This window comes from Panthera tigris, chromosome A1, assembly GCF_018350195.1.
Source record: "Panthera tigris isolate Pti1 chromosome A1, P.tigris_Pti1_mat1.1, whole genome shotgun sequence".
Classification (NCBI taxonomy): Eukaryota; Metazoa; Chordata; class Mammalia; order Carnivora; family Felidae; genus Panthera; species Panthera tigris.
In genome coordinates this window covers 204,504,708-204,531,527 of record NC_056660.1, presented here as the reverse complement: position 1 = coordinate 204,531,527, position 26,820 = coordinate 204,504,708, and the positions used below count along the sequence as shown (strand labels likewise).

The window sequence follows — 26,820 nt, the reverse complement described above, 5'->3', positions numbered from 1 at the left end:
GCTCGAACTCATGAACCGTCATGAGATCATGACCTGAGCTGAAGTCAGACGCTTAGCCGACTGAGCCACCCAGGCATCCCAGTTTTCATTTTTAACCTTCCTGCTGTACCCTACTCATACACACATGTATGTACATATTACTGATTTGACAAAGAATTTTTTTAGCATGACCCATGCTAGAGCAAATGAATCCACACCATTTTTGTTGAGAGTTTGAAAAATGGGTCCTAGCTTTAAGATTATTTGAACACGTTTATTTTATTTGTAGTCAAATTTGCCATTCTAAGTATTCAGATTACCAGGCAAGCTAGAAGCATGCATGCAGGTAGGGAGGCAAAGAGGAAGCACGGTGTCTGAAACCAGTTGCACCAGAATGTTTCCTGTGTATCTTTAAGGCTTCAGGTCTGGGGGGGTGGGGGGGGGGGGGAGGAGCAGCATCCTAGGGAAAGCCTCTGGGTTTGTTTTCGGAACAGGCTTTCTCCCTGCCCACATTCTCTCCCATACCCCCAGCCTTTGGGAGTCAAGGAGCATCACTGCTAACACCCTCTAAGACTAAGCAGGAGAGGTGCCTTTTTTCTTAGGTAACTGAATTCAAAGTGAAGCTCTATGCTGCTCATAAATTGACATGTCTTCTAAAATGCTAGAACAATGAGGTAAAAAGACCCAAGTACCATCTGCTAATAGCCTTCAAGTTTGCACAGGTTACCAAAAGAACAAAGAGTGATGAACTGTTCAGCTTCAACATCTATTTATTCTGAGGATAATTTTTTTCACCAAGGTCTTCTTTAATATTCATCTAGTGTATTTCATTTTGCTTTTCCACTCTCCCACCTTCTGCAAAATTTCACTTTATGTTGCCACTAGTTTCTGCTATTGCTACTGGAGGAAGGAAATAAAAATGACTGTACCGCAAAAGATCAAAGTACTGAAGTGCAAGAAATAATCAAAATTCTTACACTACAAATTTTTTTCTATTTAATCTATTTCTCTTTTTAAAATCCTCTCCATCTTCACTCTTTGTCCTCTGGTTCAAATTCTTGCATTTAGAATCTGAAAACCGATTTCACAGTTGAGCCTAAATTTCATCTCATGGCTTCCCAACTCAGAATCTCCTTCCTTTCTTACCACTTCCACCATTACTTCTTGTGCCTAAATTTCTTTTTTTCTTGTCATTCAATGCTCCAGAACTTCAAAAAAATGCACTTCATCTTGAAGTCCTTTAAGGGAAACTCAACACAGCATATTGCTTTTTTATCTTTAAATTAACTTATCTTAATGATATGGAACTGTACACCCAGGTGATACTGACCTTGTCACCTTACAGTTAAATAAATCAGGACACAGGAAGACCGATACTGCCCACTTCAGTATGAAAGTTTGATCCACAGAAGTGGGGAACAGAAGTCATATGGAGAGAGATGAAGAGGACCCTCTTGGGAGGAAAAGACAGTAATACGTGGGTAGCTAAACACACACACTTGGCAAGGAGCATAGAGTACCACGGCCAAACAGAGGTGATGACGTGTTGAAATGCTTTAGTGCGTTTAGTGTGAAATGCTTTGATGATGGTCCGTTACGGGACAAGTATCTGTCAAAAGGTAGAATGTTCACCTTAAACTAAACACTACCAGTTACACACTTATAACATGAATAAATAACTTGCAAGGAGCTCACAGGGAATTACTGACACTAGGCAATTCTCTAAAGCAGGAGCATACTGTTTCTGAGGGAACATACATGTTCTATTCCAATGATGGATTGATGCCCAGCACTTTAAAGGAGCACAGGTGAAGGAGTGATGCATTCTGCCTGGTAGATCAGAAAGCACGAGGAGCTTGCCAAGAGTTAAAATACTAATGAGGATGGGGAATCCAGAAAGAGAAGAAGCAGGAGTAAAGGCATGGAGATATAAGGCTCTCACTGTGTTTGCTCAAGGACATGTGGGATCAGGTCCCATGGAGAGAAGTTTGTGAAGATAAGGCTAGAAAAGGAGACTGAGACAGGTTGTGGAAGGCTTTAAGGACCATACTAGAATTTCAACTTCATCCTTCAATGAGGAAGAGACAGCAAAGCTTTTGAAACAGAGATGTCACAACTCCTATGAAAGCCTGAGACATGAAAGTGGCAGAGGAAATCATTGTTTCATTCACCCATTTGATCAAAAAAATATCCATTTTGCATCAAACATACTAAATACTGGAATGCAGGATTAAACAGAAAACTACTCGGGGCACCTGGGTGGCTCAGTTGAGTAAGCACCTGGCTCTTGGTTTTGGCTCAGGTCGTTATCTCATGGTTCATGGGTTTAAGCCCCACATTGGGCTCTGAGATGACAGTATGGAGCCTGCTTGGGACTGTCTCTCTCTCCCTCCCTCTGCCCCTCCCCCATGCTCTCTCTTTCTCTCAAAATAAATAAATCTTAAAAAAAAAAAAAAGAAAAAGAAAACACTCTGGCATAGTCCCTGCACGGATGAAACTTATAAACTACTCAGGCTAAGAGTCATTAAATAATTACAAAAACTTAAATACAACTGTAATATCCAATCAGGGAGCCGTAAGGAATAGATGGTTGCTGGGAAAGAGTACCAAGGACAGACCCGCAGAAATTTCAGGAAAGGTACATACATGGCATCGCTTATCAACTGGAGGTGGAGGGAAGAGGGGAGGAAAGAAGGATACCAAGACTTCTAGCTTACACACTGGATGGCTACTGGTACGGTTAGCCATAATGAAAACAAAACAAAACAAGGGAGGAAAAAGACACTTTGTGGCTGGGTCATTTTGGGTCAGAAAGAGCTTGAAGCACTAAGTGGCATCCAGGTGGAGTTGACCAGTAAGTTGTACCAGGACTGCAGCTCAGGGAGAATGGAATTGAAGGGAGATATGGGAAAAAATAAGTTCAAGACAGAAAGGTAAATAAAGTATTAATGGTAGTTTGAGGACCTTTTTCTAGTAATAATTTTCCCCAGTAAATGGAAAATAGTATTAAATGCTCCCTCTAAAATAGTAATGGAGAAGAAAGATAACTTCAGATAGTCTATTCAAATCTAAGTCCATGCCAATGGCTCTGAAATGTAGTCCTCAGACCCAAAGCATCAATATCACCTGGGAACTCATTTATGCAAAGTGTGCTTCAAGCCCCACCCACCCGGCTGGACCCTGCAACCTCTCTGATATAAAGCCTCCAGGCAATTCTGAGGCTCACTCAAGTTTGAGAGACTTGCCAAACACACACACCATCTCATTTGGGCTGTTGGTTATGTTTAGCAAAAAAGTTCTCAAGGTTACTATTTCTGTTTGTCCAGAGTTCTTTCATCCATATATTAAACATGTATTGAGTGTCTATACTATGCCTGATAGTATGTAATGTTGAAAGGGATGGAGGGTGCCTGTGTGGTCATATCAGGTGAGCCACTGACTTCAACTCAGGTCATGATCTTGAGTTGATGGGTTCGAGCCCCACATCGGGCCTCCCTGCTGTCATTGCAGAGCTCACTTTGGATCCTCTGTCTCCCTCTTCTGCCCTTCCCTGCTCATGCTCTCTCTTTCTCTCTCTCTCAAAAATAAATAAACATTTAAAAATTTTTTTAAAAAGTGTTGGAGAATAAGGTATATGATATTGTTCCTGACAACCAGAAACTTTCATCTTGTTAAGCAGTCAACGTATACATTTGAAAAGTTAAACAAGCACCCAAGTGTTAAAGTTTAAGGGAAGTTAGAGATGAGAATTCAAGAACTAAATAATCGTAATGCCAAGTGCCAAGCCTGAAGAAACACCTGCATGCAGGCACTTGGATCTATGACAATCAAACTGGAAAGGAAGAAACTTTGGACCCTCATATGAACTTTTAATGAGGTACAGCCTCTAATTTTTTTTTTTTAATGTTGGTTTATTTATTTTGAGAGAGAAAGAGCCTGAGCAAGAGCAGGGGGAGAGGCACAGAGAATTCCAAGCAAGCTCTGATTTGTCAGCATGGAGCCCAAGGGAAGGGGAGGGGCAATCCTGATACCATGACACTGAGCTAAAATCAAGAGACAAGAGAGGCACCTGGGTGGCTCAGTTGGTTGAGTGTCTGACTTGTGCTCAGGTCATGATCTCATGGTCCATGAGTTCAAGCCCCACATGGGGCTCTGTGCGGACAGCTCGGAGCCTGGATCCTGCTCAGGATTATGTGTCTCCCTCTCTCTCTGCCCTCTCCTCCAACTGCTCATGCTCTGTCTCTGTCTCAAAAATAAATAAACGTTAAAATTTAAAATAAAATCAAGAGACAAGAGTAGGAGGCTTAACTGCCTTAGCCACCCAGGCGCCCCACAAAACCTCTAATTTGTAACTGCCACCTGAGAGGTTTGCTGGGCTTCAGAAGTGGTTTAATGCTATACCTAAATATGGAAAGTGAGTAAATTACACTTAGGCAAACAAGTAACTGGCAAAAGAGCAAATGTTTTTAACCTCTAGGCAGGGTATCACAGTGTCCTGGCATGCATTAGTTTCAAAAGCACCTGCAACAATGTGACTGAAGGTTAGTCAAGTGCCCTTCTAATAATGCTTTATAAACCCAAAGCTACCTGCAATTACCAAAAAGCTTCCTTTCCTAAGAGGCATTTATGAGTAAAATGTTCCAGTTCTACATCACCCCCCAGCATTTACCTAAGAGGTTTAGTGGCCCCTGAGTTCACTGTTGTCAAGAGACTGGATGCGGGAAACAGTAATGGGGCGGGGCAGTCTGTGAGTACACCGTGTGCAAGGTATGTTTTTCAAGTACAAAACTATCACTTAATACGCTACTAAGTTAAAAAGGTCCCTTTTCGTTGTTGTTCTCTTGCAAGGAAGAGGTTCCGCGGTTACCATGGTAGCGGAGATGAGCTACACTCCACTCACTTCTGGGCCAGTACTGGCCTCAGGGAACTCGGAACACGAATTCCAGCTGAGCTTGGGCTACATTTAGGGACAGAGCAAGGCAAAAAAAAACAAAACAAAACAAAACAAAGCAAAAAACCTATCAACTAACAATCGCCGCGAAGAGTGTCTCAGGATACCACTTGTTGGCGAATTGGCAGTAAGGGCGGAACAAGATTTTCTAAGGGTTTGAAAACGGAAATCCTCCAACGAGGATGCCGGCGCCCCAAGACCGCGCGCGAGCCACGGCGGGCCGGAGCGCTACAGGCTTCTCCGCTGGATAGAGAAGATGCCCAGGCGTGCGCTCCAGTCCGGGTTCCCTTTCCCACCGCCGCGGTGCTGTGCGGCGCAGCCAAAAAAGGGAAGACAGGGAGGGGACGGCATTCCACCTCCAAGGCACCCGGCATCCGCCCCCTCAGCGGCCAACTCATGCCGTTCCGTGGCTAACCAGCCCTGGGTTCTGGGCCTCTAGAGGCCCCCCAGCCCTCAAATCCCAGTGCGGGGTGCAAACCTGCCCCCTGCTGCCGTCACCCCTACCCCGCCGTAGACACGCGCGCCCTCCCGGTGCCCCCCTGAGGACGCGATTGTGCCCTGAAGGGCGTCTCGCCGCTGCCAAACGCCGTCCCGCCCGCTTGCAGCCCCTTGGCGCGCCTCTACGCCCGGTCTCGCCTGGCTCGGGGAATCGGCTGCAGAACCGCGCAAAGGCAGCCACCCGAAGGAGCAGCGAGGCAAGGCAGGCGTCGGTGCGTCTCGCTGCCTCTGGACCCGGCGCCACGGATGCTAACTTGTAGGTTGGACAGCGTGGGTGCGGGCAGGGGAGAGGACACGGGCACACGCGGGGTTTCGTCTGCTCTCTGGCGGAGCGTGGCCTTCTTCGCTTGCACTTTACCTTGGACCAGACGCCGCCGGAGCGGCAGGTGGAGGCGCAGAGCCAGGGCCAGGCGGAGAGCCGTTTGAGAGCCGCCATGTTCGGGGCTGGGCTGGGTGGAGACGGCGATCGGCAGCGCGCGCGTGAATGTGTCGGAGCGCTGCCGGACCGTCGCAGCGTCAACGGGAAGGGAGCGAGAGGCAGGCGCGCGAGGGGCGGGCGGGAGGCTCGACCGCGCGTCGCTGACGTCCTCCTGCCTCCCGTGCCCTCTGAGGCTGCAAGTTTATAGAGACGCGAGGCTGGGAGGGGCCAGGCCGGGAGCGTAAGCCTGCGTTGCTAGCGCGGGTCGCGGGGAAGTACCCCAGTCCTTCGGCCCCGGAGTCTTTTCCCAGCGCCGGCGGGTTCCGGGCAGCTGTGCCCCAGGCACGCACTTGCCTAGGCAGCCCCTTGTCGGCCTGTTAGCTTTGAGGGGGCGTGGGAGTCGGCCTTCGCCAAAGTCTTTGGTAATTGTTGGCCTAGCATTGGGGCAACGCAGGGTCTCTCTCGGAGCCTGTTGCTTTTCCAAGTCAGTGTCCGGCACGTGTGTGGGCTGCAAAGGGATACCCCCTCGAGGTCCCTTACATCTGTTCTCCCTCCCGGACAGCTTTCATTTCGTCCATGTATCAGTCCCCTCTCTCCACCCTTGGCCCTGACTTGAGTAGAGCAGGTTTGCAGTAAGAATCTGCCACAAGCCAAATGCCATTAGGTGTGACCAGGAAAGCCTGGTCAAGATTACCCGTGGACAAGAGACAAGGTTAGGACTGGGCCTCTAGGGCCTTCTCTTCCTTCTTTCCCTTCTCCCATCATCCAAGTCTGTATTTTGCAAGATCTTTCTGGCACTAGAGTCCCAGAAACTCCAGAGATTACTCAACAGATGCAAACATTCAGGTGTATATCCTTTTGACTGTCCTTAGGTTACATAACTTATCTAGGCCTAAGTGTCCTTACCTGAAAATCTTAAATGTCAGAATTGTCATAAGGTTTACATGAGATTAATCATTCAAAGCTTCTGGCCCCGTTATAAACACGGAACAATTAAATGTTAGGCATTATTCAAGTTGCAGTTGTGGATTGATATGGTACATACATTCTCTTAAAGCCTTATCTTTTGACCAACCCCTTGAGGACATGAGCCAAGTCTGATTTCTTCTTTTTTTTAAATTTTTTTAAATGTTTGTTTATTTTTGACAGAGACAGAGTATGAGCAGGGGAGGGGTTAGAGAGAGAGAGGGAGACACAGAACCCAAAGCAGGCTCCAGGCTCTGAGCTGTCACCACAGAGCAGACGCAGGGCTCGAACTCACAGCCTGCTAAATCATGACCTGAGCCGAAGTCGGACGCTCAACGGACTGAGCCACCCAGGCGCCCCAAGATATTTATAGAACCATCTATGCGTTTAGCAGACTGGAAGGACCAAGTGGAAACTCCGTAAACGTTTTAAGTGCTGACCAAATCCTGGGCTTATGACTCTTTTGAACCAAAGCAAAGCACACAAGGAAATTAAATGAGACCTTAGCTTCTTTAGCAAGCACACTTAACGCAATCAACCATCCAGTTTCAAGTCTGTCCATAAAAGCATTTGCCCTTTCATGGTATTCTTTTAACTCTTTTTTTCCTTATGAATATTATTATTTTAATCAAAATCAGTGAGAGAACAGGATGCCAAGTTAGACTATCCAATTACATTAGGAGAAATTACGTTAGTAATGCCCTATGTTTTCAACATATTTTAAGAAGTTGAATAGAGGGGAAATTCAGGTATTAGAACTTAAGTCCCATTACTAGTCCTAATCAGCATATAGCAGCTGTCCTGTAGCTTATTGAATGTGGAAAAGCTAACATTCACAATTGGGTCTGCTTTTCCACTTTTGCCCTTCTAGAGGACATATGAAATGGAAAACAACTTTGGCAACTTTGTCTAACTGTGGTCATATGACTCACTCTTCTTGGCTGGTCTCACTCTGTTGCTTCTGACTGAAGAGAAGACACACATTTCAGGCTTGTACTCCATGTGACTTTAATTCTTGTGGGAAAAAAAATCAGCCTCATTACTCTATGGTCAAGACACTGTACTATTTTTTTTACAGCTCTATGGTTGTGTTTTATCCTTTTTAAAGTATCAGTTTCTTGAATTTGAACAAATTATAGAAAAGTTCTTCTATACAGGTTTCCCTCCTGGTTCCAAAGTCATTTCAGTTTTAGCCTGTGTAAAACCCAATTTTTTTTTTAATATCTGAATTTTTCTGAATTATGAGAATAGTTCCCTCTTGCTTTGGAGGACAGTTTGTGGCTAATATATTCTGGAAACTATTCTTTGTGTAATATTGTACAGCTTAATTTACACATTCTTGAAAGTTGAGATTTTTTTTTTTAATGTTTATTTTTTGAGAGAGAGGGAGCTAGTGCACACAGTGGGGAGGGGCAGAGAGAGGGAGACAGAGAATCTGGAGCAGGCTTCACGCTGTCAACGTAAAGCCAGACACGGGACTCAAACTCACAGAACTGGGAGACCGTGACCTGAGCTAAAGTCTGACATTTAACCAGCTGAGCCGCCCAGGTGCCCCAAAAGTTGAGAGAATTGAATTGAATTCAAAGCTTTTATTTTTTATTTTATTTTATTTAACGTTTATTAATTATTGAGAGACAGACACAGAGCGTGAGCAGGGGAGGGGCAGAGAGAGGTGAAGACACAGAATCTGAAGTAGGCTCCAGTCTCTGAGCTGTCAGCACAGAGCCCGACACAGGGCTTGAACCCACAAACTGTGAGATCGTGACCTGAGCTGAAGTCGGTCGCCCAACGAACTGAGCCACCCAGGTGCCCCATTTTCTGAATTGAAAGCTTTTAAACAAAAGGTCTGATTCCAGAGAGGCAATAGGAAAGTTTCTTTTGTATTATGTTATTTTATGTATGTGTGTATATATGTATATCATATGTTATGTTTTATATATATGAGCATACATACATTCATTTGTGTGTATGTTTACATACATATATATACTGCATATCCCCTTTCTATCAAATGAATGCAATTTGTCAAAGTTAGATTGTAAACTTTCTAAATTGTCATTCTCTGCTTGAGGGATTTTTAAAGATTTTTTTTGAAGTTTATTTTTTTTTTTTTCTTTTTTCAACGTTTTTTATTTATTTTGGGGACAGAGAGAGACATAGCATGAACGGGGGAGGGGCAGAGAGAGAGGGAGACAGAATCGGAAACAGGCTCCAGGCTCTGAGCCATCAGCCCAGAGCCTGACGCGGGGCTCGAACTCACGGACCGCGAGATCGTGACCTGGCTGAAGTCGGACGCCTAACCGACTGCGCCACCCAGGCGCCCCTGAAGTTTATTTATTTAATTTGAGAGACAGAGAGAGAATCCCAAGCAGGCTCTGTGCCCTCAGTCCAGAGCCCAGTGTGGGGCTGGATCCCCCAAACTGTGAGATCATGACTGAGTCAAAATCAAGAGTTGGACACTTAACCAACAAGCCACCCAGGCATCCCTGCTTGAGGGATTTTTGCTTAAATTAACCTAAAATACTATTTATTAGTATCATCTCTCATTACTGAGATATAGGACATCCTGCCCTCACAGCTGATAGAGTATTCATTTACTCCTCCACATTGATAAACAGGGGCATCTGGAAACTTGTTTTTCAAAGGTTGTTTGGTTTAACTAGTAATAGTTCTTAACTATATCATTTGAATCAGTAAAAAAATGTATGCATGCTCCATTTTATACAATGGTTTGTTAATATATGAGAAACAAATTCCTTCAGGTATTTGCCTCTAATGTATTTGAAAGACATAAATTTGAAATTTTACATAAATATGTAAATGTATTATTTTATAATGCAAAGTATCTCTTAATTTACTTCTTTTATGTGTTATTTTCATAGATTTTTGGAAACAGTGCATTGTATTAACTAATGTGTTCCTAGTATTTATTTGATTGGGGCGCCTGGGTGGCTCAGTCGGTTGAGCGTCCGACTTCAGCTCAGGTCATGATCTCACAGTCTGTGGGTTTGAGCCCGGCGTCAGGCTCCGTGCTGACAGCTGAGAGCCTGGAGCCTGTTTCCAATCCTGTGTCTCCCTCTCTCTCTGCCCCTCCCCCACTCTCACTTTGTCTCACTGTCTCTCAAAAATAAATAAATACAAAAAAAATTTTTTAATATTTATTTGATGGATAAAAAATGAATTAAATTTTACTTGCAGTGTAGAGTGGGTGGCAGTAAAGTAAATGCACAAGATGTTTGGAGAAAGTTCAATTCCGGAAATGAAAAAGAAAAATATGTTCAGGTGCTAAAGAAATTTAAAGAAGCAAAACACACCAGAACAATTTTGTATCATTTCAAGTCTGGATGTATTACTTCTGCTTAAACCCTCTCAGTGGTGTGGGGTGCTGGGGTGACTCAGTCTGTTAAGCAGTCAGCTCTTGGTTTCAGGTCAGGTCATGTTCTCATGGTTTGTGGGTTTGAGCCCTACATCAGGCTCTGTACTGGCAGTAAGTAGCCTGTGTGGCTCTCTCTCTGACCCTCCCACTCTTTCTCAAAAGAAAACAAAAACAAAAACGAAAAAACCTCTCCATGTTTCTAAAATACAAAGTTCAAGCATCTTAACCTGGCATACAAGGGAGATTATCTCTTCTGGTTTTCCTTTCTCCCAGCACAATACCTTTATATTTCAATCTATTTGGTATTTGCCTCTTCACTTCCACAGGATGAATTCACACAACCTCAGAATCAAATGTTGATAGCAAATGGTAAAGAACATGGACCCTGTATGTAGCTAGGCTGCCTGGGTTCAGATCTCAGCTCTGCTATTCTCTAACCATAGGGGCTCTTGTGGTTAATAGTTTAAAAAGAGGCACAGAATAGCAAGATGTAAGATCATGTCCAGACCAGATTCTGTTTGCAGTTTTCAGTATCTGTTTGCATTTGCAGTTTTCAATCTGTTTGCGAGAGGATTATACTTTGTGATGCTTTCTGTATTTTCATAAACTAGAATACATCAGGCAGGATTCAAACCCTGGACTAGATGGTAGTATAGATTGCTTTTATCTTTATGCTTCCCTGTTTTATAAACTGTCTTTGACCCTGACACCCAAGTTTCACTCATTCTGCCCAAGCTCAGGACTTGAGGACACTTGAGTGTCCATTTCTCTCATCTGCTTGATTGGAGTTGCTTCCTAAATGAATTTCCTTTCTCTCTCAGAGTTCACCACCTCTTAAATGATCATGTCAAATACACATCTGGTCTTTGCACAAGCTCTCCTAAACTTTTCAAGAATCCTCATAGACTGCAGGTTCAAGTTCAAGTTCTTATAGCCAAGATCTCTCTAATCAAGGCTTAGAAAACCATATAACCTTAACGGCTTCACTGAAGTACTTCAGAGGTTCCACAAACATTATATATATTTTTTAAGTTTATTTATTTTTTGAGAGAGAGAACGCGCGAGTGAGCATGAGCGGGGGAGGGCCAGAGAGTGAAGAAGACAGAATCCGAAGCAGGCTCCAGATTTTGATATTAAATCTTAAATTATAGTTGAACTACCCTATCAATTCTAACAAAACAATTGCATGTACACTCAATTGTGATGTTTCTCTGATTTTAACATACTGAAGGTTACCAGATTATGCAGTTGGGAATAATGTTTCTTTCTCTTCTGAATTCCTGTGCTTCAACTTGCAGAATAAATCAGTGATTAAGATTGAAGGGCGCGTGGGTGGGTCATGTGGTTAGCAGCAGGCTTTGATTTCTGGCTCAGGTCTTGGTCTCTGGCTCAGGTCTTGATCTCAGGGTCTTGAGATCTCGGGGTCTGTGCTGAGCATGGAGCCTGCTTAAGATCCTCTGCCTTTTGCCCCTCCTGCTCGCGCTCTCTCTCTTAAAAAAAAAAAAAAAAAAAAAAAAAAAAAAAAAAAAGAGGCTCTGTACTTATCTTTTTATCATTTTCACTTCTGCATGTTAAATCACTTAAACTTGTATAGCTGTATAATAATTGGATGCCCTGCTTGGATGGATCTACTGCCTAGCATTATTTCTCATTACAGCATAGCAGTTGTTCAACAAGAGCACCTAAAACACTTCATGGTAATGTACGATAGACAGCATTTGAAGTTGTTTTCAATTTTGGTTACTTCATGTCTAATATTTGTATGTATAAACAAAAGCAATCAATATTATTAGTGACTGACTATTGAAGCAAACACTTTCTGCTACTTTTCTTTCAAGCTTCTGATATTTTTTAAGTGTATTTATTTATTGGGGGGGGGGGTGGACAGAGAGAGAGGGAGAGAGAGAATCCTGACTCAGAGGTTGATCTCACCAACCCTGCCATCATGACCTGAGCCAGAATCCAGAGTCAGACACCTAACCAACTAAGCCACCTAGGCACCTCTGATCTACTTTAATGGAAGCAGATTTTAGGGATTTTAGGGCAAGCTGCAATACAAATCAGAATTTTCTTAGTATTGTGCACCCAAATAGAAAAAAAAAAATAAGAAAACAATCAGACATTAATCCATGGTTGCAAACTTTTTGTTCATCAAAAGAGCCTTATTATCATCATTGATTTCATTTATAACAGAAAAATATTATGCAACTAAAATTAAAAAAAAAGACATTTAAATTATAAAGTACCACTTATCTATTTTATATTATTTGGGTTATAAATGCAATTTTATTTGAAAGTAAATATTTAGTAATTATGTTTGGAAACTATGGCTTTGACTATCTCAGCCCACCTTCTGCTCCACATGCATATCAAGGGCCTTCTGACATGGAGTCTTTGTTCATGCCTTCTTTCCTATTATTAAAATAAAATGCAAACTGGAGACCAAACTTGAAAATTCCCTAAGGAAACAAAATCATTTAAGCCCTGTAAACAAAACTAAATCTTATTTCATGAACGTTAGTGAAATTTAGGTTATTTCTTATAAATGCCTCTGATAATCATAAAATACACAAGTCATCTTCCTAAAATGGTATAAGATAATCACTTAAAATTTTTTATGAAGATATAATTGACATATAACATTAGTTTCAGTTATAGAACATAATGATTTGATATCTGTGTATATTGCAAGATGATCACCACGCTATATCTAGTTAACAGCCATCACCACACATAGCTACAATTTTTTCTTGTGATGGTATCTTAAAAGTTATATACAATACAGTATTATTAGCCATAGTCACCATGCTGTGCATTACATCCCGTGATTTATTTATTTTATAACTGGAAGCATGTACTTTTTGACCCCTTAACCCATTTGCCTACTCCTTACCCCCTCTGACAAGCAGCATTCTGTTCTCTATGAGTTTGGAGGTTTTTGTATGTTTTTAATTTTTAGATTCTACATGTAAGTGAGATGATATGGTATTTGTCTTTCTCTGACTTATTTCACTTAGCATAATGTCCTCAAGTTCCCTCCATGTTGTAAATGGCAACAATGTCTTTTTAATGACTGAATTTTATATACATATAATTATATATATAATTATATGCTACATATAATTATATATAATACATATAATTATATATAATTACATGATTATGTAGGTATAATATGAAACACATTTTCTTTTTTCTTTTTTTTAATGTTTATTTATTTTTGAGAGAGACACAGAGTGCAAGTGGGGGAGGGGCAGAGAGAGAAGGAGACACAGAATCTGAAGCAGGCTCCAGGCTCTGAGCTTTCAGGACAGAGACGAACACAGGGCTCAAACCCATGAACCATGAGATCATGACCCGAGCCAAAGTCGGGCACTTAACCAACTAAGCCACCCAGGCACCCCATACAGACCTATTTTCTTTATCCATTCACTCATTGATGGACACAGGTTGCTTCCTTGCCTTGGTATCATAAATAATGCTGCAGTGAATATACAGATACATATAGCTTTTTGATTTAGTGTTTCCATTTCCTTTGGATAAATACCCAGAAGTAGAATTGCCGGATCATATGATATTTCAATTTTTAATTTTTTGAGGACCTTTTACCCTGTTTCCCACAGTGGCTACACCAATTTGTATTCCTACCAACAATACACAAGCGTCCCCTCTTGTCCACATCCTCATCAACACTTACTATTTTTTGTCTTTTAGATTCTAGCCATTTTGACAAGTATGAGGTGATAGCTCATTGTGGTTTTGATTTGCGTTTCCCTGATGATTAGTGATATTGAGCACCTTTTCAGATACCTGTTGATTGGGTGATTTTTTTTTGCAGCACAATCCTGCTAATTGTGCTCTAAGACAACTATTAATGCCTGCAATAATATGTTTGGAAAAAATGCTGCCGAGAGACTGTGACACCCTTTAATTATTTTCATATCATGTTCCAAGTTCATTATTTTAGAAGCTCAGTAGAGCACAAGTCAGGGTCACTTATCCAGCCATAGGGAACCAACTCATTACATTATAGTATATCATGTTTTGTTTTGTTTTACTTAATGTTTATTTTTGAGGGGCGCCTGGGTGGCTCAGTCGGTTAAGTATCCGACTTCTGCTCAGGTCATGATCTCACAGTCCGTGAGTTTGAGCCTGCGTCGGGCTCTGTGCTGACAGCTCAGAGCCTGAAGCCTGCTTTGGATTCTGTGTCTCCCTCTCTCTGCCCCTCCCCTGTTCGCACACACTCTCTCTCTCTCTCAAAAATAAGTGACAGAAAGAAAGAAAGAGAAAAAGAAGCTACTAAAGAAGGAAATACAGCTTGAAGCAAATTTACAACTTTTTCAATAAGAGATTAAGTCATGTCCATACTGCGTATATTCACGGCAAACCAACACTTTGGCCAGCAATAAGCAGGACGCTCTTCTACACATTTCTCACTTTTTTCCAGTTTCCCGTGCCCATCCTGAGGATGGTTTTCTAGACCCAGAGTCTACTTCTTTCCATTCCATCAGGTTCACAAAGAGAAGTTTCTCAATTCCTGTTATTCCTCTTCACTACACCCCTCCTGTGCCTCGTGGTCTTCTAGGGCAAAAATCTTGGCCAATTTTAGTAATGTACTTCATAGAGTCAGCCGCTGGATTTAAAAAAAGAAGGAGAAGAAAAGAAAAAAAGTTTTGGAGGACCAAGCAAAATGAGCTCTTGGTCCAAAATGACTGGTCCAAGTCTAGATGAGGGCAGTCCTTGACAAGAAAAAGATGGGAGGTGAGGCCTAAGTGTAAAGGAACCAGAGGCTATTGACCTTTTCCAACAGCCATATTTCAAGTTCGTTCTCATAAGCTTTTACTGAATCCATGCTCCTCGAAGCTTCCTCATCTCTGAGCTCCTCTTGTCTCCTGAGAGGCCACTCACTTATGGCTAGCAGATACTTGGGTATCCCTTTTAAAATAATGAAGGTCATTATTTGAAACATGGAATTAAACAGCCACACAAGGGATCCTTCCTCCATCATACTATTTGATCAAAGGTCACATGTCAAAGCCCACTGAAAACAAAATCTATAATCAATGAGTTAAGACAGTACTCTTGTAATGAATCAGGTAGGTCCAGTAGTCTTCATCATAAATTATTGAAAGTGCATGGAAAAGTATAGAGAAACTGTACGTATAGTTTCATTGTGAGTTTAAAATATCCGTTTCAGGATTTCGAAGAGGTATTTGTACTCCCATATTCATTGCACCATTATTCACAATAGCCAAGATGTGGAAGCAACCTAGATGTCCATTCACAGATGAATGGGTAAAGAAAATGTAGTATATACATACCTTACAAAAGAAGGATATCTTGCCATATGTGACAACATGAATGAACTTGGAGGACATTATGTTAAATAAAGTAAGTCAGCCCCAGAAATACAAATACTGTATGATTCCACTTGTATCAGGTATCTGAAAGAGTCACATTCATAGAAGCAGAGTAGAATGGTGATATCCAGGGGCTCGGGGAAGGGGAAATGGGGAGTTGCTATTCATAATGGGTATGAAGTATATATAATATACCATTATATTCATAATGGGTATGAAGTTTCAGGTGTACACAATGAGTAAGTTCTAGAGATCTGTACCACACTGTATGTAGTTAATACCATATTGTGCAATTAAAAATGTGTTAAGAAGGTCTCTCTCATGTTAAGTGTTCTTAACACAATATATATATTTCCAGTGTGTTATATTTAAGTGTATTTCATATATATGTATATTTATACAGATATGTATTTCCAATTCAGTTAGCAACTTTGCCTTCTCCAGTCTCAACCTGGGAATCCAGGGGAGTGTTTTAGGAGACTAGATGTTGTATTTCATATCACACACTAATCATTCCTGTGGCAGCCCCCAGTGGAATAGCAATGATAAATCTTCTAATATGTACTTTTCTGTAGATGAATTAGGGTGGTGGCCTTCAGTGAAATAAAGCTATTTGGTTGGAAAATAAATAAATTAACAAGATAAACATTTCCCCACGTATAAATCCTAAATGGACACCAGCCAGTTCCCAGTGGTCTTGAGCTGTGACTTGAAACATTGCTGCTCTTCAGTCATATCTACACTGTGAGTTTTCTGCCTACCTCAGGGTACCCTGCGGTTCCATTTACTGATGTCGAACAAAACACTTCCAAATGCTGAAAGGATGGAATGGACTAATATATTGAGTAATCCTAGAGTATAATCAGTCTAATAGCATTGAAGTACTGTTCACTGGAATGCAGTTGGGAAAGTAGTGGGAGGAAAGAAAGGGTGACAGAATTTAGAGATAGCTTTTAGTGACCAGATGTAGAAGGAAGGGAAAGTAGATTTCAACAGGCAGGCTTTATTTCCCATTTTGTATAAGAACCTGGAAGAAAAATTGGTTTTATATAAATATCTTGTAATAATTAATGATTTTTCACTGTCTTTTAAAAATTTTTTTTAATGTTTATTTTTGAGAGAGAGACAGAGAGACAGAGCATGAGCAGGGAGGGGCAGAGAGAGAGGGAGACACAGAATCCTAAGCAGGCTCCAGGCACAGAGCTGTCAGCATGGAGCCGGACGAAGGGGCTCCAACCCACGAACCACCAGATCATGACCTGAGCCGAAGTTGGATGCTTAACCGACTGAGCCATTTTAGAAGGCAAAACATAACATTTTAAATATCCATCCCCTTCAGTATATTATATCTTTACCAGGAGAAACACTACACAGCAATTAAAAACAATGAGAGAGATCTACATGTACTTACAGGAAAACTTCACCAGAATATATTGTTAAGTAAAGAAATCATGTTGCAGAGTAGTGTGTATGATGTGACTCCACTTAGTAAAAAAGAATAAACCAAAATTATACATTTGTGGTATTTGTATAGAAATTCATAGAAAAATATCTGAAAGGAAACTAAACTGTTAACGGTGGTTATTCTAGAATATTAGAGAGAGTAGGAGTCCAAAGTAAAGGGAGCTTTTTAATTTTCCATTCTATATGCATTGCCTTGTTTTAATTTTTACTGTATGTAATTACATACTATTTGTATAAATTTTTTTAAAATTGAGAATCAACAGGGGTGCCTAGGTGGCTCAGTCGGTTGAGCATCTGACTTCAGCTGAGGTTATGATCTCACAGTTCATGAGCTCAAGCCCCGCATCTGGCTCTGTGCTGACAGGTCAGAGCCTGGAGCCTGCTTCCGATTCTGTCTCTCTCTCTCCCTCTGCCCCTCCCTACTTCACGCTCTTTCTCTCTCTCTGTCTCTCTCTCTCTCTCAAAAATAAATAAGCATTACAAAAATCAAAAATTATCCAGTAATTTCTTAAACTTTTAATTGTGTAGGCCCTGCAATATTAAAAAGAATGACACATTTCAATATCTTCAAGACATTGACAAGTCAAAAAATCAGGTTAAAGCCCAATGACAGTATGATTCTATGGAAAAATTTGCTTTTGTTTATGCATAGATGCCTGGAAGAATATTTATAGAAAATTCAATAGTAGTTAATTCTTTTTCAGGTGATTTTTACTTTATTCCTTATGCTCTTATAATTAATACTCATTTTTATTTCATTGTGGATAGAAAGGCATATCACCCCCACCTTCTTTTTTAAATATCTGGGTAGATATCTGTTCCCAAAGAGGTGATAAAAACATTCTAAAATTTCAAATCATCAGACATTTGTTCTACAGCAAGCTCTCTTTTATACAGGAGAAGTATAAGAAGGAATGAGATATATTCTCTTCTTTCAAGGGACTAGAAGTCTAGTGTTTGTAAGAAATATTTTTTGGACTTTGCCTAAAAAAGGTTGTTAGAATCCAATGATTTGGAAACAAGAGAGTCACATTATTGCTGTTCAAAACAATATAATGGATAGAATATAAAATAACATCTTTTGTGTTTTAGAATAAGTAATCTGTGGCTCTCCTTTCTGATAATAATTGAATAGCTATGCCAATTATCTGTTAGAAGTCAATCATTGGGGCACCTGGGTGGCTCAGTCATTTGGGCATCTGACTTCAGCTCAGGTCATGATCTCACGGTCCATGAGTTCGAGCTCTGCATCGGGCTCTGTGCTGACAGCTCAGAGCCTGGAGTCTGCTTTGGATTCTGTCTCCCTCTTTCTCTTCCCCTCCCCTGCTCACACTCTGTGTCTCTCAGAAATAAATAAACATTAGAAATTAAAAAAAAATAAAAAATAAAAGTCAATCCTATTAATAATAAAACTAGACTCTCTGCATGTAAGAGAAGGCTTATTTTTACATCCTTTCAGTTGAGAGGTGCAGGAAAAGGAACAGAGGTATTGCCCATAGCCAGATCATTCATAAGTGTACCCATCAAATCACGATAAAATGAAAATCCATTAGGAAGATACTACAATTATAAATATGTATGCATCTAGCATCAAAGCATCAAATACATGGAGTAAAATACAGAAATGAAGGGAGAAATAGAGACTTCAATATTCAACTTTAAATAATGGATAGAATAACTAGATCAACAAACATACCAACTGATTTCCAACAAGGGTGCCAAGTCTATTCAATGGGCAAGAAATAGTGTTTCCAAGAAATACTGTGGAGACAATTGGATATCCACATGCAAAGTATGCAAAGGAATAAAGTTGGATACTTTCCTCACACCATATGCAAAAATTAACACAAAATGGATCAAAGACCTAAGTAAATGTGCCAAACTATAAAACTCTTAGAAGACACAGAAATAAATTTCATGATCTCAGATTTGGTGGGGGATTTTTAGATATGACACAAAAAGCATGAGCAGCAAAAGAAAAAGGACACCACTAAGAAAGTGAAAAATGATGGGGCACCTGGGTGGCTCACTTGGTTCGGCTGCCGACTTCAGCTCAGCTCATGATCCCGTGGTTTGCAGGTTCAAGCCCTGCATCCTGTCAGCACGGAGCCCACTTCAGATCCTCTGTCCTCCTCTCTCTCTGCCCCTCCCCTGCTTGTTCTCTCTCTCTCTCCTCTCTCTTTCTCTCTCTCAAAAATAAATGAACATTTTAAAAAAAGAAAGTGAAAAATGACATATGGAATAGGAGGAAATATTTGCAAACCATACATCTCATAAGGGATTTATATCTAGAATATACAAAGAACTCTTGCAAGTCAATAATAAAAATGATAATAGCTCATTTTAAAAATGCACAAAGGATCTGGATAGACATTTTTTCCAAGGACATACAATTGGCCAATAAACCCATGAAAAGATGCTCAATGCCATTATTCATTAGGGAAATCCACATCAAAAATTCAATACAATACCACTTACACCAGGTAGGCTAGAGTCAAAAAGTGAAATAACAAGTGTTGGTGAGAATGTGAAGAAAATGGAACCCTTATGTACTAGTGGGAAAGGAAAATTGGAAACAATTTGGCAGCTGGTCAAATATTAATTAAACATAGAGTCACCATGTGACAGCCATTCATTTCTTACCCAAAAAAAATGAAAATATATGGTCACACAAAAACTTGCATAGAAATATTTATAGCAATACTAATTGCCAAAGCTGAAAACAACCCAAATTCATGTCAACTGATGAATAGATAAACAACATGTGGTAAATCCAAACAATGGAATCTTATTTGGTAATAAAAAGGAATGAAGTACTGATATATGCTCCAAAAATTGATGAACCTTGAAGATGTTGTGCTAAGTGAAAGAAACTAGCCACAGAATACCATATATTATATGATTCAATTTCTGTGAGATACAGCATAAGTATAGACCATATCCATCATCACAGAAAGTTCTATTGGGCAGCTCTGGTCTGTACAATAGTAATAGAAAGGTTGGTTGTTCTTTAGGCATGAATAATTTCTGGAGCCTGTTTCCGATTCTGTGTCTCCCTCTCTCTCTGCCCCTAACCCACTCGCATTCTGTCTCTCTCTCAAAAATAAATAATACTAATAAAAAAGACTTGTTAGAAATTATTCATGCCTATTTCTGAATATGAAGGGTTGTACTATGTGCTCTCAAATCCCTTCCAAATCTCTCTGAAGACATGCACGCATGACTATCAGTTGAGCAAATAATTTCCAGTTTCAACTATGCTTCCTACTGAAAGTCCATGGTTGTTTAATGAATTACTGAAATTGTAAATTTTATATAAAATATACACTGAGTAAGTTTTGGCTTTTTTGAGGTGTGAAATGCTTATTAGAGTTTCAATTTTTTTTTCAAAGTTTATTTGTTTTGAGAGAGAGAGAGAGTTCACATGTGTGTAAGCATGAGAGGTGCAGAGAGAGGGACAGAGAATCCCAAGCAGGCTCCACACTGTCAGCACAGAACCCAAAGTGGGGCTTGAACTCAGACTCATGACCCGTGAGATCATGACCTGAGCCAAAATCAAGAGTTGGACACTTAACCAACGGAGCCACCAAGGTGCCCTTAGAATTTTGATTCTTTAGCCCACATTGATCATATAATGCAAACTTCCTGGCCTTTAGCTTCCTGATTAGAAAGTTATATAATGAGAAGATAACGTGGGATTTTTGTTTAACTAATAAACCCTTTCTGAATACTTATAATGTGCCAGGCACTATAGAAGGCACTGAGGAAACAAAATTAATACGTGATTCCTGTCTGTCCTCTATATTTAGGGTGACTTGGAGGAAGAAACTGTTGTTATAAAGGTCAGCTGGGAAGCCTTTGTGGTCCATCGCTTATAAATTACAACACACTATTTCCCTATTTTTAATGTTTCCTATTAGATATAAAACTATCTTTCATAAAAAGTAAGATAGGATGGAGATCATTCAAGATGTGCTGTGTCAAACTGAAAAAAACTTGAGTTAAGATTTGATAAGAGGCAAGAATATAGGGAATGCAAAGTAGAAATTAGACTTGTTGACGAAGTACTTTGAAACTCACACATGAGAGGATGAACTTCACACACTATGAGCACTTTGAGGGTGTTGAGGTGTATGGCAATATAACTTCTTGTAAATGCAAAATTTTGGTACCACTGGACGCGAGATGGTTAAAGTACATTAATACGGGCTAGCCAAAGCAGATCAGAAAGAAATAAAACAAACTCAGGAGCTAAAATTAAGATTTGGAAAAGCGACACTCCAACACCTAGACTAGAAACACACACTAGCGCTGGGATCTCCCCTCCCAGATGCACAATAACCTCTCCTCTCAAAGACTTAGATGTGCTACAAGGGGGCTGTCAGGCTTTACCATTTCTGACTAGGAGATTATAGTCATTTGATTTTAGGCAACGCTCTCGCTACAAAGGCCAAAATCGGACAGGGGCCAGAAACACAAGAGCAAGGCCAGTCAACCACCACCAGCCAGTCTCTGCCACGCTCTCCTCCCAGCGCCCCCTCAAAGAAAGCTGGCTTCCTATTGGACCAACCTGAGGGTGTGGGCCGCTCCCGATTGGTTTAGAGGAGGGGGCGGGAGAGAGGCGTGCCCTGATGTCATGCCAGCCCCTAAAGTATCCCTACCGCTCAGGATTGTGGGAAGGAGAGGAAGTAACCGAAGACGAAAAAAATATAAACCGCAGCAACCTTTACGGGCCTGGACCGGCCCTGTTGCCGAGCTGGGGTTCCCTCCCACCAACCGGGTGAGCTCCGCCCTTACGCCCCGCCCAAGCCGGGAATCAGGTGACCGCGGCCCGGCAAAGTCACGTGGCTGGGGCGCGCCCGCCCGTCGTGGCCATGGCGGCCGCAGGTTCCAGTGTGGTAAGGCGAGTGGAAGAGCTCGGGGACCTGGCTCAGGCTCACATACAGCAGCTTAGCGAAGCCGCCGGCGAAGATGGTGAGGGAGCGGGGGAGAGTGGGGCGGGCGGGCTGGCCGTAGTTCATAGCTGGCACTCGACCGCGGTACGGGCTGGAGGCTGCGGCCTGTGCTCGGTGTAGATCCCAGGCCAGAGCTACCGAAGGTGTTGCACTTGTTACCCTCGCTGCACCGTCGATTGTCCACCTCCAGAAACTCACGTTGCCTTAAGCCAAGGCATTTGTGTCTACACTGCGTTTTTTATAACCCATGAAAACCGCTTACATCTGAGTCAAATCAGTGCTGCTCGTCTTTATGCCTATAGCGATTGGGAAGAGTAGAATCTGGATAAAAGTACAAAAGTTTAAATGAGTAGTTAAAGCTGACTGATAGTACGCTGGTAAGTAATGATTGGGGTGCAGTAAAGATAGCTAGGCATGTGTAACAGTTAAACTTTTTAATTGCTGCCTTATAAATTTTCGTCTTCTGTTTTGGATTCTAAATCCAACTGTAAACAATACTCTACAGAAGAGCTTTGCATTGGTATAGTTTGGACGATTCTTTTCTATACATCACCTCAGTTCTCACCACGGCTCTGTTAGTGTTAGAACACTTGTTTGGAAAGGTCCAAGTGTTTTCCTTAGGAAAGACTGGCTTAGAGAATTACTGCGACTTTTAAGTTTAATTGTCTTATTTACATCTCAGCTCCCTATAGGTTCTACATTATTTTATTTTTGAGTTTTGAGCATTTAGTAATACAGATAGGCTTTTAAATTCTGGTGGTCTGTCATCAGACTTATAGGAAAATAGTAGTGGAACATTTTGCCAGATTATTGATTGTTGGTGAATGTATTGAATAGGGTCCACAATGAAATGGCTCAAGTTCAATAAAGATTATTTGCTTGATTATCTTTTCTTAGAGTATGTTTTTCAAAATCCACAGACCACCCTGAAGCTGACTTCTTTTTTGGTTTGTGGTAAGTGAGTCCCAGGATTCACATGAATAGTTTATCCACCGTAGTGGCTATTACCTGGAAGTGTATCCATATTACCTCTAAATAAGCTATACAGTGATCTTCACCCCACACCAGCTCCACTTAAACCAGACTAAAGAGATCAAAGAATGTTTTTTATTCACTTATCACTGAGCCCAAACGTCATTCTCATTTTTCCATGGAAGAGTTCTTTACTCCAGACTAGAATAAGGGGTGGAAGTAAAAGTAAAGTGGTGGGGCACAGAAGTGGCTCAGCTGGTTAATCATCCTACCTTGGCTCAGGTCATGATCTCATGGTTGGGTTTGAGACACCATTGGGCTCTCCACTCTCAGCAAGGGGCCCGCTTCAGATCCTTTGTCTCCCTTTCTCTGCTCCCTCCCCTGGTCACTCTCTCTCTCTCAAAAATAAATAAACATCAAAAAAATTTAAAAAGTAAAGTGATGTATGTCCTTGTTGAGAGACATTATTTGATTTTTTAATTTTTAAAGATTTTAGTTTTAAGTAATCTCTGCACCCAGCATGGGGCTCAAATTTACAATCCCAAGATAAAGAGTCATTTGCTCCAACCACTAAACTAGCCAGGCACCCCTTTTTGGGAGACTTTAAAGTTGTGAAGATTTACTAAAAGTAAAATAATACTGATCTTCGTTATGAGCTATTAATGAGTATTAATGGCAACATTTTCTTATTTTATGAAGTTAAATTAAAACATGGTTGCAGATGTTTGAATTGAACTTGGCACACAACAAAATAATATTCACTCAATATGTGTCCTTTCCTGTAACAGCTACATATTTGTATTACATTATAGGAATTGATAGTTTTCTGTTTTCTACTTCAAATGAGATGAGATGCAACTAGACATTATTCTAAGATTGCTCTCCTTTTTATTTCTGGTCAATTTTTGTTCTTTATTTCACACAACAAAAATAATATTCACTCAATATGTGTCCTTTCCTGTAACAGCTACATATTTGTATTACATTATAGGAATTGATAGTTTTCTGTTTTCTACTTCAAATGAGATGAGATGCAACTAGACATTATTCTAAGATTGCTCTCCTTTTTATTTCTGGTCAATTTTTGTTCTTTATTTCTCATTGTACAAGCACAATATGTTCAGTATATAGAAATATGCCATGAGAGGGACTTTTTCCAGAGGTCATGTAAGAGTCACTTGTCTTTGCCTTGCCAGTCGTCACTTTCAGTGGTTCTAGTAAAAATACTATATTTTATAAAAGTTTGCTAAAATGTGAGCCATTATCCCCTCTCCCCTGTACTTAGGAATTCATGTGAGATACTCCTTCAGCAATGGTTTAGTGAATTTAGTACAACTCTTTACATTTAAAATAATCTTGCAAATTAAGAAGAAAATGTCAACTAAGTTTCTAAAGCACATATAGAGTGCCATGTTCCATTCACAGTGGAATTTTTTTCCCCCCAGGTTGGGAGATGCTACTTCTGGGCTGAGAGATTGGAAGGCAGTGCTAAAGAAGTAGCTTTCAAAGCAAAAAAAATAGTGGATCTTAAATCAATCAGAATCTGGTTTAGATACAGGCTAGTCCTCACTTGGAAAAACTTAAGGTCATTGTATGGTTGCCAACAGACATAATGAAGCTGGTGTCGCTTTCACTCCAATACTAAACAACTTACTATTTGTATAAGTGCTAAAGCTGGATCAGATGGGCCTGCAGTAAGTTCTACATTTTCTGTCTGTTGGCTAGTGTTGGAAAAGATACATATTTCTGAAGGGAAGCACAAAAGGGGCAAATTCAGAGACTTTGAAGTCTTGATGGTAGGCATGTCTAAATTTGACTACATGAGATGGTGCAGAAGGGTAGATAAATAGCACCTTGGTATGGACACTTGGCGGGTTAGGGAGGAAAAATCTATAAGAAAAAAGTGAAACCATGAAAACCAAGGGAATATGATACTGGAGACAGGGGAGAAATTAGACAACGTAGGGGTGCCTGGGTGGCTCAGTTGGTTAAGCATCCGACTCTTGGTTTCCGCTCGGGTCATAATCTCATGGTTTGAGTTCGAGCCCCTCATTGGGCTCCAAGCTGACAGTGTGGAGCCTGCTTGGGATTCTCTGTCTCCTTCTCTCTGCCCCCCCCCCACTTGCGCTATCTCTGTCTCTCTCAAAATAAATAAGGAAACTTAAAAAAATTAAAAAAAAAAGAAATTAGACAATGTAGAGGGGAGAGAGGGTGAATTGTTTTTAGAGGGCATATTAGAATACTCCTTTCTTTGAAAGAATTAGGTAATTTGTTCCACTTACAGGTTTTTGAAGGAATAAAATATGCAGATGGATTATGTAATTTTTTAGATTATGTAATTTTAATTATAACAGCTATTTACATACATAAATACATAAACAGGATAAAGTTAAAATTGCTCAGAGCTTACATTTTTGGCGCACTTGATTTAATCAGTCATGTTCTTTTAGGAAATACATTTATGAAATTATAAGTTTTTAGTGAAGAACTTTCTGTAGATTTATGTATATTGTTTGTACTATTCGAATACAAGTTTTCAATTTATTATTTAAATATTTTGAGTATGTCAACATCATAAAAGCAGCACTATGAAAATGAAAATACACATTGCATTTAAGAAATGGCAACTGAACCTGGAGAAGTTCAGTCTAGCTATTGAGAATAAATTACTGTGATGAATTTAGGTAGGATTAGGCATTATGATGTACTTCATGGTTTACATAAGATATTACTACCATGCTGCGTCTTCATGCTGTGACATAATATGATTTCAGATACACCATTTTTTTTTTGTTTAAAGAACACCTTGAAACTATATGGAATTCATGTTTTTATCTCTTACAGATCACTTTTTAATTCGGGCTTCTGCAGCTCTAGAAAAATTGAAACTTCTGTGTGGAGAAGACAAAGAATGTTCAAACCCATCAAATCTTCTAGAACTTTACACACAGGTACTGAAACAGATGTGGTTTCTGAGATGATATGGGGACAGATTGCCTATATAAGATGATTGACTCTGACTCCAAAGTTTAGGTGTAGTGAAACCAATTTATTCTCTATTTAAAGTGTTTGATTTTTGGGGCACCTGGCTGGCTCAGTTGGTAGAGCATACAGCCCCTAATCTTGAAGTTGTAAGTTTGAGCCCCACATTGGGTGTACAGATTGCTTAAAAATAAAATCTTAAAAAAAAAAAGTGTTAGGATACCTGGGTGGCTTAGTTGGTTAAGGGTACAACTCTTGGTTTCAGCCCAGGTCACGATCTCACATTTTGTGGGATTGAGCCCCACATGGGGCTCTATGCTGACAGTGGGGAGCCTGCCTTGGATTCTCTCTCTGTCCCTGTTTATCTGCCCCACCTCCACTCACATGCTTATGCTTGCTCTCCCTCACTCTCAAAATTAAATAAACCTAAAAAAAAAAAAATAAAGTATTTAATTTTGGTCAGAAAAACCCCTTTATGTATAAAACATATAGACTTGAAACTTTGAAACTATAGAAAGAAGATTTATTATTTAATGTTAAGGAAAAAAATCTTGCAGATAGCAGAATTGCTTCCCTTTATATTTCATTAAGCAAAACACTAGTACATGCAATTTCCAAGCTTTTGAAAGTTATTCAGAGGGAATAAAGGTCTCTGTAAGGTCCCTGATTATTTTTTTTCCCTGAAATTCATCCTTTTTTGGGATCCTCCACATGACTCTCCTGCTATTGTCATGCAACTGTATAAAATTTTTCTGCACCCCACTCTCCCCCCTGCTGTTTTTTTTTTGTTTTTTTTTTTTTTACTTTCCTTTCAAATTCAGGTCTCTGTATGGGGAAGACCTAGTTTGGTTTTCTCAAACACTGCTGAGGCAAGTTGACATTAAGAAACATAATTTCAT

General features: G+C 40.4%; 2 protein-coding genes across 5 annotated transcripts in view; one reads left to right on the top strand and one right to left on the bottom strand.

Moving 5' to 3' along the window:
• Positions 1–6,042, bottom strand: part of OXCT1 (3-oxoacid CoA-transferase 1) — a 155,526-nt gene extending 149,484 nt beyond the window's left edge. For all 3 annotated transcript variants that reach the window (XR_006220996.1, XR_006220998.1, XM_042995662.1), the window contains exon 1: positions 5,787–6,042. Coding sequence is in view for 1 of the 3 variants with exons in the window: in XM_042995662.1 (XP_042851596.1) it covers positions 5,787–5,864 (78 nt within the window). In the remaining 2 variants the exon portion in view is untranslated. The remainder of the gene's footprint in view (positions 1–5,786) is intronic.
• CA1H5orf51 (chromosome A1 C5orf51 homolog) overlaps positions 4,792–26,820 on the top strand; it is a 37,236-nt gene continuing 15,207 nt past the window's right edge. Inside the window, exons 1-2 of one of the 2 annotated variants that reach the window (XM_042995679.1) lie at positions 4,792–5,684; positions 25,784–25,890. In XM_042995679.1, coding sequence (XP_042851613.1) covers positions 5,675–5,684; positions 25,784–25,890 — 117 coding nt within the window. In that variant the 5' untranslated portion in view covers positions 4,792–5,674. Of the gene's footprint in view, positions 5,685–21,807; positions 21,987–25,783; positions 25,891–26,820 lie in introns of those variants that run through there. The other variant, XM_007095435.3, reaches the window with a different exon arrangement.